The sequence below is a fragment of the Aulonocara sp. 'chitande type north' Nkhata Bay genome, linkage group LG6 (assembly GCF_057382095.1).
Source record: "Aulonocara sp. 'chitande type north' Nkhata Bay isolate Kocher_YH1m ecotype deep benthic linkage group LG6, A_spYH_male_GT1.1, whole genome shotgun sequence".
Classification (NCBI taxonomy): domain Eukaryota; kingdom Metazoa; phylum Chordata; class Actinopteri; order Cichliformes; family Cichlidae; genus Aulonocara; species Aulonocara sp. 'chitande type north' Nkhata Bay.
The window spans coordinates 9,604,986-9,618,096 of NC_141349.1; the positions used below are offsets into that span (position 1 = coordinate 9,604,986).

At 38.8% G+C, this 13,111-nt stretch overlaps 1 protein-coding gene across 1 annotated transcript; it reads right to left on the reverse strand.

Annotated features, from left to right (window-relative positions):
- Window positions 1-846: 846 nt before the first annotated feature.
- On the reverse strand, window positions 847-13,111 carry LOC147327221 (cytohesin-4-like). The gene is made up of 13 exons (XM_086294867.1): window positions 12,943-13,111; window positions 10,444-10,526; window positions 9,902-9,966; window positions 8,164-8,230; window positions 7,281-7,399; window positions 7,008-7,088; window positions 5,348-5,460; window positions 4,943-5,091; window positions 4,311-4,422; window positions 4,004-4,080; window positions 3,413-3,484; window positions 3,152-3,306; window positions 847-1,840 (listed from the first exon to the last, which is right to left on the reverse strand). The coding sequence occupies exons 1-13, from the start codon at window positions 12,959-12,961 to the stop codon at window positions 1,735-1,737; spliced, it is 1,218 nt and encodes a 405-aa protein (XP_086150993.1). The 5' UTR covers window positions 12,962-13,111; the 3' UTR covers window positions 847-1,734.

Here is a 13,111-nt window from a genome sequence, read left to right on the forward strand (position 1 = left end):
ATGCATACTGGAGCAGCCAGGGGTACTATTAGCAGATGACCTGCTTTACTTCCTGAGCTACAGCCACCCCAGAGCGAACCTGGTTGTATGCTGTGCAGAAAAAAGAAATGAAAGTCAGCAGACGTGAGACAGAATATGTGTGTGTGAGAAGACCTGGTGTAACAGTGAAGCTGCAAGGAGAAGCTGTAATGAAGAGAACAGGTTTAAATGCATTGGGTTGACCATTCAAATCAATGGACAGTGCCCAAGATAGGTGAAGAAGAGCGTGTAGGCAGGGTGGAATGGGTGGAGACAAGTGTCAGGGGTCATTTATGAAAGAAATATAGCAGCAAGGATGAGTCGGTCACTCTGAAGCCAAGCTGGAGGTGGAAGAAATGAAGCTGTAAAAGAGCTTCGCTGGGAGTGACCAGGATGGACTAGATTAGAAATGAGCACATCAGAGGGACAGCTCATCTTGAGCAGTTTGGAGACAAAGTTAGAGGCATGGCTGAGAGGAAAAAAGTCTAAACAATTGATAGAATAGCTGCATGTTACAGGAGAGTCATTTACAAGTTTTATGGTTGTGAATCATCAAGCTTGTTCCTCATGATTTTTTTTTTAAATCTGGGCCATGAAAAAGGATGGTTTTGACAAAATTCTCACACACACAAGCCTGCCACATCAAACCACAGAGGTGGTTTTAGGTGCTTCACCCAAGGATGTAAACCAAACATATCAGCATACAAAATAAATATGAGGAAGTAAGGTGTGGCTGAATGGTTTCAGTGCGTATTCAACCGAAAACACAGCTGTCAAGATCAAAGCATGAAAACAAAATCCTCCTTTTTAATACAAACGCATCGATAAACACTTTTTTTTTTATTAAATAATCATTTCGTGAGAGCATAAAAAATAAAGTACTTACAGTGATCAAACATATGCAGTATACAGACTGACACAAAACACAATGAATGGTTAAATGATTTCAATTTACACAGTAAATTTGTTACAAAGCGGATATAAAATGCATGTTCCTATTGCACTGTCCTTTCAATTTACATGACAAAAACATATTAACATGCATTTGATGTGACTGTATAAGATCCAAACAACTGAAAAACATATTTACATACGTGAAAATGATTCTGTACAAACTAGACACTTCAACAGGTCACTGAGATAACACCATACCCACCAATGGATTTGCAGTAAAACTTAAAGCTGTCCACCAGAGAGAAATAAAATCACCCTATAAATGTCCGCTTCTGAGCACTATGAGAACTGAGTAAGACGCTGTGCCCTACGCGCGCCTTTTAATAGCATTCAAGGAACTGCTGAGACATCACATGTTTAATTTTTCTTCCTTAGCTGAGATACTTGGTTAGGTGAAAATCAAACCAAAAGAATCATCTTCTCACTGCAGAGAGGAAAACAAGTGCAGTAAACACACACACTGTCAAATGTGTTAACCTAAACCGAGATATCTCCTCGTGTGGGCCCAGAGAATTTGTTGCCAAGCGCTCCTTTGCCCGCCGTGCTGATGCCATGAACAACACAAATGAGTCATTTTTTCACCCCTGACACTGTGTTTCTCAGTCTATGAAAGGAGAAGTGGAAAGGGAAGTCTCTTTTTTAGTCTAAACCACCACCGTCAGTGTGTTTCTGAAGCCTCCATTGCCCTTTTGTTGCAGGGTGGTTAAAATGATTTTCAAAAGAAATTACAATCCACAGTGCACGGTGGAGTGAGCTGAACATTCACGAGGTCGGATCCTGCTCTCCTGAGTCCTGGGGAGTTTGGTGTATCACCTTTTTCTTACGGACTGAGACCAAGTCGTAGAACGGATCCTTGGTGATACTTGCCCTATTTGAAGATAGAAAAAAGGCTGACATTAGCTTATAAGGAGGTTAACAAAAGCTTATATAACAATATACAGTTAAATAACAATACATAACTATGTATTGCTCTTGGCTTATTGAAGAACATATTTTCCATAGGCATTCGGATTAATCCTGGTATAGGCAGAAGTTTATTGTTTCATTGGTTTAAAGCAGTGTCCTCAGTGCTAATGCTGCTGTTCCAAAATGCACCAGGGTGCTGATTTCAAACTAAAGCTACATGAGTCAGACATAAAACGCTGGCACTAGTGAACAAAGACATGCATCTTCCATTAGAGAGACTCTCTCTGAAACTGCTGAAAACCAAAATATAGCTAAAAGAAGAGTCAGCAACAAGCATGACTGCAACCAAGTACTAGTGGTTAGAGTGGGAGACTGATCCAAATACCAGCAGAACTTTATAATAATGTCTATTTAGCGTTATTGAGGTATAAGCAAGTGCTTAATACATCAGTTATACATCATTGTTCCTCTTTAGTATGCCATTTATGAATATAGCTTTATTACTATGAGTAATGATTATGATTATTACTGGGAATAATAGCTGTACATAGTTACATGGTGTAACAATAACACATGGATAAATAAACAAATCTGTAATGACATACTAAGGAGGAGTAAAGATATATAAATGACGAATTAAGCACTTGCTAATATCTTACTTACACCTTACAAATGCTTAATATTGAGACATTTTAACAAAGTGCTATGAAAACTGTCTGAAACTTTTAATGTTGACTCTCAAATCTATTTTATTTACAGCCTACATGAAAACATGAAAAGCTGAAAAAGTGTGATTTCTTATCTTAATTATTATGAGAATTAAAAATCACAGTGACCTTATTGGTCGTTAAAATGTGTTCAGTTCAGAAATTGGTGATGATTCATCTCATAAGTCATACTGCACTCCTCTTGCCTACACAACTTGCCTTCAGTGTTGCTCTTAGTATCGGCAATAGTGGCTCTCTAGATACTTGGTGTCAGATCAATAACAAAACTTCGCAGTATTGCACAGCATTGATACTAATCCTTCGTGTGCTTGTGTTGTACTTGCAGCGCTGCCTCTAAATAACCAGGAACCAAATGTGTGTTTTATCAACAACTTTGTTAGCAAATAATGAGATAAGACTGACTGTTTTGTGAACATCCGGCGTGAATAGCATATTAAGCTTCATTGACCTAATTGAAAGAAGTGCGTGTAAGTGTGTGTGTGTGTGTGTGTGTGTGTGTGTGTGTGTGTGTGTGTGTGTGTGTGTGTGTGTGTGTGTGGTCTGACCTGATGGCCTCAATCCAGGAATCTCTCTCTTCTGCGCTGGAGGCACAGATTGTGTAGGACTGGTGTTTCCCCTCCACCACCCTGCCATCCGTCTCTGTCTTACATGCTTTGATCTTCTGCCCTCGACTGTTGGGGTTGTACAGCTCCAGACAGTACTACACGATGCAAGACCATCAACATGAAAGTCACTCTTAGAAACTATCAGTTTATCAACTTGCAGAATGTGTTTGTGTTCTGCTTGAACAGCTGACAAGATCTTACCGGTTTACGAGGGTAATGCACTTCTCTAACACAGAGATTCTCCAGGGGGATGATGCCTCGGGGCTCTTTATCCTACAGGCAGATCCAAAAGACATTTATTGATGAGTCAGGTGGGTAAAAAAACAAAAAAAAATGTAGAGATGAGAATAAAAAAAATGTTACCAATGTCAGAAAAAAAGGGAAGCAGAAAAGATAGGGATAGATACCTGATATAAGATTATTAAGTGACACTTTTACCGGAAATAACATCACATTTTGGTTTTCAAAGCCTGAGTAACACCACGTAACTCACTGAGAATTTGGTCAATCTTCAAAGGTTAAAGACATTAATGTGTCATTTTTATCTGTAACATTAGGCAAGAAAAAAAAGACACGTAATAAAACATGGGCGTTTTCAGCACAACCGTCTCTATGGTTACGTTCCAGTTAGGTTTTCATAACTACAACTTCGATGTCAGTGATATGTAAAAAAAAACTGATTAAACCCTACCACCTATGATGCCATTCACCTGATTCATCAAAAGAGCTTAGCAACAGCTAGAGAAGGACAAATATACAGTGACAGCATGATGAGTTTGACAGAGGCCTTACAGTGGTGTACTCGAAGTAGTAGAGGCAGTTGTCTGTCAGAATGAACCATCGCCTCTTCCACGTCTTAACTCGACCTCCTAAAATAGAGAGACAACAAAAATGTGGGCTGTTGGTTGGGGATATTATGTCACTTACGTGCAAGCACACATGAGAATCTTCCAGTATTGGGTCATTCTCTCCGTGCTTCCTCTGTACTTTCCTGTTTGTGTAGCAAATTACTAAGATGTGATGCCACACAGCAGGGCAAAGCACGCTTAACATAAAAAAAAGTCCACTGTTTAAGCATGTTTTCTGGGTGGGATTTTACCAAGTTTGAGGAGCCATCCTTCTCTGTCGGGGTTGAAGAAGGTGTGAGTCAGATCATTCCCATCGTCCTCTGGGATTTTGAAGGGCTCGTTGCGTATGCTCTCGTACAGTTTCTGTGCGTAGAGAGAGTGAAATGAAATGCAACCATTAAATGAATTGCAGGTGAATATAAAATATGATCCTGAGCCTCCTGTAACCCGCTGACGGCCTCGACTGACCTGTGGGTGGAAGATTGGCATGAGAGAACCTGGATGTTTTCATGTCTGTGTGTGTTTCAGTTCCACATTAGTGGCGACTATGAAATACAGGTATTACTTTCTCGAGGAGGAAAGGAACTGTGTGGTTTTACTTTTTGTTACAAATACTGTAATAAATAATATTATTGTTAGCTTCTGTTTCATTTTGACGTTTACCAGTCAATGACTTAAAAAAAAACTTTTAACACAATCTCTTCTTGTTCACCTTCCTCTTATTATTCACAATATGAGCTAGCCGTTTCTTTTACATCACTAGGGAGCTGAAAATGTGTGGTGAATGTATGCAGAGGCTAAAATGTTAGCTGTGTGTCCATTTAGGTAATTGCTTCTTGGCGTCTACGTGGGCGCTGTGATTGTGTTTTTGAGAGGTTCTCACCGACAGCAGATCATTGGGTAGGTCCTCTCCATTGTTGATGCCTCTGTTCATGGAGATGAAACGCTCCAGAGTGGTTTTGTCCTTCACGTTGGGGTTGTGAAGGCTCGTGTTCAACATGATGATGGCAAAAGACAGGATGTAGCACGTGTCTGGGGTTAAGAGGAAGATGCACACGCACACAAAGAATAAGAGGAAGCCTGAACCAGTGTTTCACATATGCATTTTTGGTACTGAATAGAGAAATACAGAATTAGTGACAAGGAGAAAGCACAAAAAAAAGTAGAAAGGAAGACGTGAATATCAAAAATACAAAGATGGTGTGGTAATTAAAAAAAAAAAACCTCCGCTCTCTCACACACAGTCTCAAACAGGAAGTATGAATATAGAATGCATATTGAAGCCCACCAGTTGACTGGAAGACATCGAGGTTGCAGTCGCAGTAGCGGGTGGCGAAGGCCTCCATCATACGGTCAATCTTCTGAGCTTCACCAGGCAGACGGAAACTCCACAGAAACTGTCTGTCACATACACACCGCAAAGGCAGAACACCTCAGTATGTTAACAATACACGTGAAGCTGTTTATCAGCAAGTAGACAGGAGACGCACTGTCTGTCTGTAGCAAGTCTCAAAGTCTGGACTTTATAGCTGCTTTTTGTGCTGAAGGACTGATTAACAGCAGATCGGTCAGTGTGACCTGTGGTGGAGTCATCTATACAGCATGTTAACATCAGCATACAAGGACAGGAAATGTTACATTTAATGTGAGAATCAAGTTTGGCTGTTCTGCTTGTGAAATTCTGACAAATTTCATCTTCAACACTTGGGTTGGAATTGCTTGGTCATCAGGGAAAGTTATTAATATACTCTAATTTTGCCAAGTTTGGTCATTATGAGTTGTGGCCATATGGGAAGGGCTCGTTACATGAGTTCAGAGAAGTGCTCTCCATCAAAATAGCTGTATGAAAATATAGTTTCACATTTGCATTGGTTATGTCCTCTTTTTAGGTTCATTTTACATGTCAGTTAAGTTTGTGTCATGGGTGCCTTTATACAGTCAGGCATTGAAGTAGATCAAATAACTAAAGGAATCAAGTCATTCACTGGCTTCTCCATGTGTCTGTGCCCTGCAAATAACACAGTAAGAACTCATTTCAGATGTATTGTATCTTTAGAACAATGTGGTTTAGAGCGGACCTGTGTCAGAAATAGCTGCTGTAAAATGAAAGGGTGAGACTCTAAGCACCGTGGTTCTTATTTCTCCTTTACTTTTTGTTTTAAAATTATTTGTCAGTTCCTTTTCAAGGTGAATTTTACTTGATCCTAACAAGGTCAAGGAAAGGAGGGATAACCAGACAGGATAACCCCGATGACATCACTGTTACTGTGCAACATTAGGTAGATTTTCTTTTTGACTTCTCAAAATGCCTGGAAGCATAATAAACAACAGTAAATAACTGTTTCCATCCTGAGTATTTATCACCAGGATGACTAACCTTATACATTTTTTTTGTTTTGGATAAAGGACATTTTAATTTGCTACACAATCTTAACATTTTTGATCAATACCCTTTTCTTTGGAAATCAAAATTTTACAAATATTTTTGGAATACTTTTTTTCCTCCATACCACCGTCGTCATTTGCAATCTAAATCTGCCTGTCTCTGTAGCAAAAGGTTTGGAGTAATTTTACTGCTCCTGATACCTCTGAGTGAACATTGGGCCTGTCCACACTGTGAACAAGTTATATATAGCTGCTTGTCTGATAACAGTTACAGTTTAGTGACTGTGGAAAGACTTTCTGATTACATATTACTCTTTTTCTCTGTTTTTGCTCATAAATAAGTGCAAATATTACAATGTAGGTACATTTAAACTTCAATTATGCCCTTCTATGGCCTTTTGTCTTTGTTTAGCAGTTAAAAGGTCAAGTCTGCAAGTCTACATTTAGTCAGGTTCCTATTGGTGTTATCCATTATACTATTACATATGTGTATGCAAACATCCTTGTAAAATGATCATGAAGAAAAATTGTGTTTATGACACAGCAGATGAAGAGGGGCTGACCTGAGAGCCTGGACCAGGTTGAGGTCGGAGAACTCGTGCAGCTCCACAAAAGCCTTCAGGGTCTGAAGGTGGAGTTCTTCCCTGTGGGGCGGAGTGTGAGGGAAAAGGCATGAAACAAAAGAAAAGTTTTCACCTTTTCCATACAAGACCTATCCTAACTTATCCTCTGTTTTAGCCTCCTCACGCTCTGATTCTACACCTTTTCATTTCCTTCACTCCCATCCTCATTGCCTCCCTTCTACTGCCGTCTGCACACTCCCTGGCCTCACTCACCTTTCTCCAAGGAATTCTCCAATGGCTGTCTTGTTGAGTCCTTCTTCCTTGTAGAGAAACTCAGCGATGGATTGAGCACTTCCATCCAGCAGCTTAATCTCCAACAAGTAGTTGATTCCCTGCAAGCAAGCAGATCATTTCACAGAAGTTCACATTTGGGCTCTAACAGGTAAGGAGAATTTTTAGCTTCTGACATAGCACTTAAAATATGCACAGGAACACATGCGCTGCCTGCTGTGGCTAATGTGTGCTACTTTCACAATGATCTCATCTCATGCTGGTAAAACACAGCAAGTTCACAGCATCTGTAATCCTAATTCCTTAAATTCAGTTATCTCTTCCTCTTTCTCCTCGATACTGTGCTTGAAGAGGAAAACAATGTTTAGCATTTAGTTATTGCCTGCATGCAGCTACATGCTGCCTTAATTCTCTTCTGTGTAATCCAACGTTGATTACACATTGATTGTCATGTTTATATTACTTTAGACTGCCTATGGTTCAAAGTGGAACACTGTTATATAAGTGTGTCAAGTTATATTAAGTTGTAGTAAAGTTAAGCTAAACAAAAAAGAAAGTAAACCATGACAAGAATTATTCATTGTATCAGTAGTTGCAAACATTTGCACGCACAGCAGTCATAACTTTGACCTCCAAGCAAAACCACAGAAACTCTGGTGTGGGCCAGGGTGTCTGTTCTGTTCACAGACACGGCGGCCCCTTCAGTATGACACACATGAAAGTTAATACAAGCTGCTGTGCTGGAGGAAGGTGCTCAGCTGCAAAAGCTCAGACAGCGAAATGCAAAAAGGCTTTTTTGTTTGTTTGTTTTTTAATTCTTCATAACAAATGGTTATTCCTTGTCGAGTATGTTGATCCAGCTTACCTTTTTAGGGTCCATGTTGAATTTCTTCTTCCCATTTGCAAATTGTTTGTTTTTCTCTATTGCTTTGCTGAAAAATCAACAATAATGAGAAAAATGTCAGTCGTGGACAAAAGTCTTACACTTGTTCTTTTTCATTTTCTTTGCACACATGCTCGGTGCAAAACAACTGCACAGGATTGCATGTGTAGCCTTCTTGAAGGACATTTGAATGTTGGCTGTCTTTTTTTCCATTCTTTATCAAGATGATCCCAAACTGCTTTAATAATGTTGAGGTCCAGCCTCAGTGGAGGCCAATTCATGAATGATAGTGCTTCATTGTATATTTTGTCTATCCAGGTTTGTTTTACTGCACTGTCAGTTTGTTGGGATAATACACTTTCCAGATGGTATTGCATGGTGGATCAAAACCTGACAATACTTTTCTGCATTCATAATTCCTGCAGTTTTGAAAAGAATCCGTCACCCCTGTCTGAAATGCAGTCCTAAACCAGGTCAGAGCCTCCACTATAGCCGTAGAGACTCATTGTTGTGCCTCCTTTCTTATTTCCCGCATACATACTGACATTCAAACTTTAACCATGACCATGACCTGTTTTCACTGATTTTCAGTCCAGGTCTTTTCTCCTAGTCTCCCTTCCTTAAGAATGACTTCTTGACAGACACGCCTCCACAGAGACCATTTCTGAAGCAGCTTCACCAAAGAGTAGATAGTCGGTGTAGTCGATGTGTCAGTTGTGTTGTTTTTTTCCTATTTCTTAAGGACATGACAGTACTGTCATCTGCTGTAGATTGTCTTTCAGGCCTCAACTTCCTCTTTTTTCCTCGACTTTTTCAGTTTCCTCAAATTGCTTTAAGGATATGATGCATGCCATGCCGAGATCGTGACAGATGGCCGCCCCTCCCTGAGCCTGGTTCTTCCAGAGATTTATTCCTGTTAAAAGGGAATTTTTCCTTCACACTGTTGCCAAGTGCTTGCTCATAGAAGGTTCCCTGATTGTTGGGGTTCTCTTTGTATCATCTTATGGTCTTTACCTTACAATATAAAACAGTTGTTGTGATTTTGCACTTTAAAGATAGAATAGAATAGAATTGAACTGAATTGAATTGAGATATGCCATGCTGTTGATGGGACAGGACAGAGAATAAGTGAAAAAGCAGCCAATTTCTAATGAAAAACTTTAAAAGACTTCAGAAAGCTCGGAGAACCACTGCAAAAGTTTGGCTCTTTGGAAGCAAAATATGACTAAATTACACCTGCCTCAAGCCTTTTGCACAGTACTGTAAAATTAACATCATTAGTCCATAATTATTTTTTTGGAAGTTGCACAATATGGCACATTTGATGCAATATATACATCCGAGACTCATTGGTTGCAACAGGTTTCATGCATCTCATTCTATTGACTATCAGCCTAGTTTGGATCAGTGATTGTAATTAGGGGGGAAGTGTTGCATAATTTTGCCCACAACTGTGAAACAAAAAACTGTTTTCTCATCAAAAAAAATAGCTAATCAATATGTTATAAGTGGAAAACTCTTTTCAAGTGTTAGTAATCATTGGAAGAAGAGAAACTTGTTTGAAAGGCACTGTGTCACTGAGTCATGTAAGACATTTACATGTTTTTTGTCAGTGGCATTGTGTAGGTGTTCTAAATACACGACAAAGAAACCTCCGTGCATGATGCAGGTGTAGGGTTTTTCCCATTTTGCACAAAAAAAACAAAAAGAGTCTACTTACTTTTCTTCTGCAGACTCAAAACTGAGTATTTCTGCCATCACATTGTCTATCTCCATTTTTAACTTCTGGAAAAGACAGAGAGAAAGAAAAGTATTTTATATTGTTTAAAAAAACGTGAAAAACACGAAAACACAAAAATAAGTGCAATGATTGTATAAACTTTTTTTTATAAGAGTGCCATATTGATGGAAGATCACCCAGGGGCCCCAATCCTTCTCACCTTTTTTTTTTTTGAAACATTATGCTTCTTTTTTCACATTTTATTTTTTTAATAATGCAAGAATTGTTGTTATGGTGATCAGGTGTTCAAAATTAACCTGCTTTTCATTTACACATGGAGTAAAATAACATAAAGATCTGCTGAAGATGCATCTCAGGTTCATTTGAAACTGGTGCTGCTACCATGAGGTGAAAAGACAAATGACACTTTATTAATTCTGTCTGTGGTGGTGGGAGCGAGGGGCCATATAAAATCTGCCCTAGGGCTGTTATTGGCCCCTGGACTGGACCTTGGACATGCCTGGTATATGTATACAGGTTACCTGGATATCATCTAGAAGGTCTTTTTTATATGTCTTGATGGTTTTGATCTCCATCTTCTCTTCTGGTGTAAAATCTGAGGAAACTAAACATACAGTGGAACAATATAATTCCAGCAATTCCAACAACAAGTTCTTCAAATACAACAATATCTACTGTAAAACAAATGTGCAGAACGGAGCTGTTCTTGAATAATTTGAATGATAATTTGCATATTGAAAATGCGGAGTATATTTAAAAACAACCACAACACAGGGAAGATGGCTTCTCTGGAAGATATGTGAGACAGGTGCTGTGGTTTTTTCATGAATGATTTCTGTCACCACAAAACAGTACTGTGAATATTTTTCTCGAAAACAGAGACACTCGCAAATCCATGATGAGTTTTCTCATATTTCCATTCCATTAAACAGAAACAGAGCCATAGCATGACTTGTGTTTTTTTTTAATGATCATTAATTCTAAGGAAGAAAATAGTATTTGGAAATTTGCTCGGTTATAGATAATATTTTACCGTATTATGATTTTAGATTCAATTATCAGTTGCATGTGGTCATTGCGTCACAGGGGTTAGTTATCTTAATGACCCAGAGTTTCCTTCATCTTCACATTGTAGTGATAGACTGTTTTCCACTGGGGAAACTTGAGGGCCCCTTTTAGAGCAGCCCCCACACTTTTGCGCTTTGTCTGCACCTGTAGGAGAATTTCCAAACCAGGCTCTGGAGGAGAAAAAAGGCGCCTCCACTGGAAACAGCTGCTTCTGACTGTCTTTCAAATACCTCTGGGTATGGATCAGTACTGATCAGTTTTAAACTCAAACATGGCTATCAGTTTGCCATATAAACACACGTAATAAACAGCAAATCAACAACCACATTCATTTGCCTCACTCCTGTTCCATGTTACAAACTTGAATGTGACAGAAACATGAAGAAGCTGTGGCCAGCTTAGGCGGGGGTTATACTTTCTCACAGTCACAACTGTACGAGGGTCCTCTTGGGACTGAACAGCCCTTTTCCTACGCCCACAACTGAGCATAATTGAAACATTACTGCAAAGCCTCAGAAACAAAAAAGAGGCACCATTACTCTTACCATTTCTATAAATGTTCATGCCAACTCACAACTCTCTGCTGTAGAAACATGTCTAATGATAGCCAGTGTCACCCGCCTTCACATATTCAAGGGCCAGTGTTAATATCAAGGTAAGGTCAATTTTTAGTAAGGCGCAATTTATTTATTTTTTTAATTCTTTGTGCACTTTGAATTTTGTCTTTGTGGCTTTATTTGTAGCAGTGTCAGTTTGCAAAGCAGCTCCATTGCAGCTCACCGAAGTTGCATCATCTTAATACAGCACTGACCTCCTGTTTGGCTTAAAAATGAATCATTAACGAAAGCGTCATACCATTTGGTGGTTTACCCAACATCCTCTCTCGGCAAATTCCATTTAATTTTCTCTGTATTTGTGTTTTACATGGATAAAGACAAAATTAAACACCTGTTCTTTAGATTTTAGAAAATGAAGAGACGTAACTTTAAAAAAACAACAACAACAGCAAAGCAACATATTTTTATCATCAGCATAGATGATGAGATGTTATGATAAGCAAAGCAAAGTGTATGCACTCTGGTTCCTCAGCAGCATTCAGGCCATACTGACCTTTTTTTTTTTTTTTTACATTGATCCTTTGAGAAAATAAATATTTTTTAGAATATTTAAAGCTAAAAGACTGCTAACTGCCAATACTTCCTGTAGAGATATGTTGTTTGCTGTTAATGATGTGACCACAGCGCTTCCACTTCCCCACCCTTCCTTTACACATCTTGTGCAACAAAGCTGACAGGCTTAAATCATTGGAGCCTTTGTTTAGGTAATTTAGATACCGAATTACCAATCTGAAAAATAACCGCTGACTTTAAGTTACGTTTTTAAGTAGTTTAGGCATCTTTGCAACTTCCTTTTTAATGTTACAGTCGGTGACGTGCATGTGAATGTGAGTCTCTTCCCCATTTCAGCTGCTAAGACCCACAATGTATGACCACAAGGTTAAACAGTGAGAAGTGGTATATGCTGAAGTGTACAACCATCACTAAAACGTTCCACCAGCTATTCTCAGCATGCATTGAAGGTTTGCACCAGTAATAGCAGTATTTATTTCTAATGATTTGTCTTCAAATTACAGCTGTTTAGTTAGAAACATGACAGTGTGAAACTTGAAGCTTCCCTATAAAACAGCTGGGTAACTTTTTAAGATCCAATTCATGTCATAAGGTCAAGCGTCTTTATAATAAGAGTATCACACATCAGGAGTATACTAAAAGACAATTATGAAGGTAAATTGCATGAAAGAGCCTTTTAATTTTAAATATCCAGTGACAGTCTCTGAAAATCACACCTACATTTAAATATCAATAATTTAAACGATCCCGTTCTCTGTAAATATGAACTAAATAAATACATATTAAAATCAGTAATAAAAAGGCAACTAAACCAAGTCTTACCCATTTGGCAATCAGTCATTTATATCCAAGGATAGAGGGGAAAAGAATCAGTACAAAAACAGCTAAACAAAGTCGATGTATCAAGGTACGCAGGCTGCCTTGGCACACAGTGAATTAACAGCTGAATGAAGTGGATGCTGTCTTTCAACTCCACCTCTTCCCCATCTGT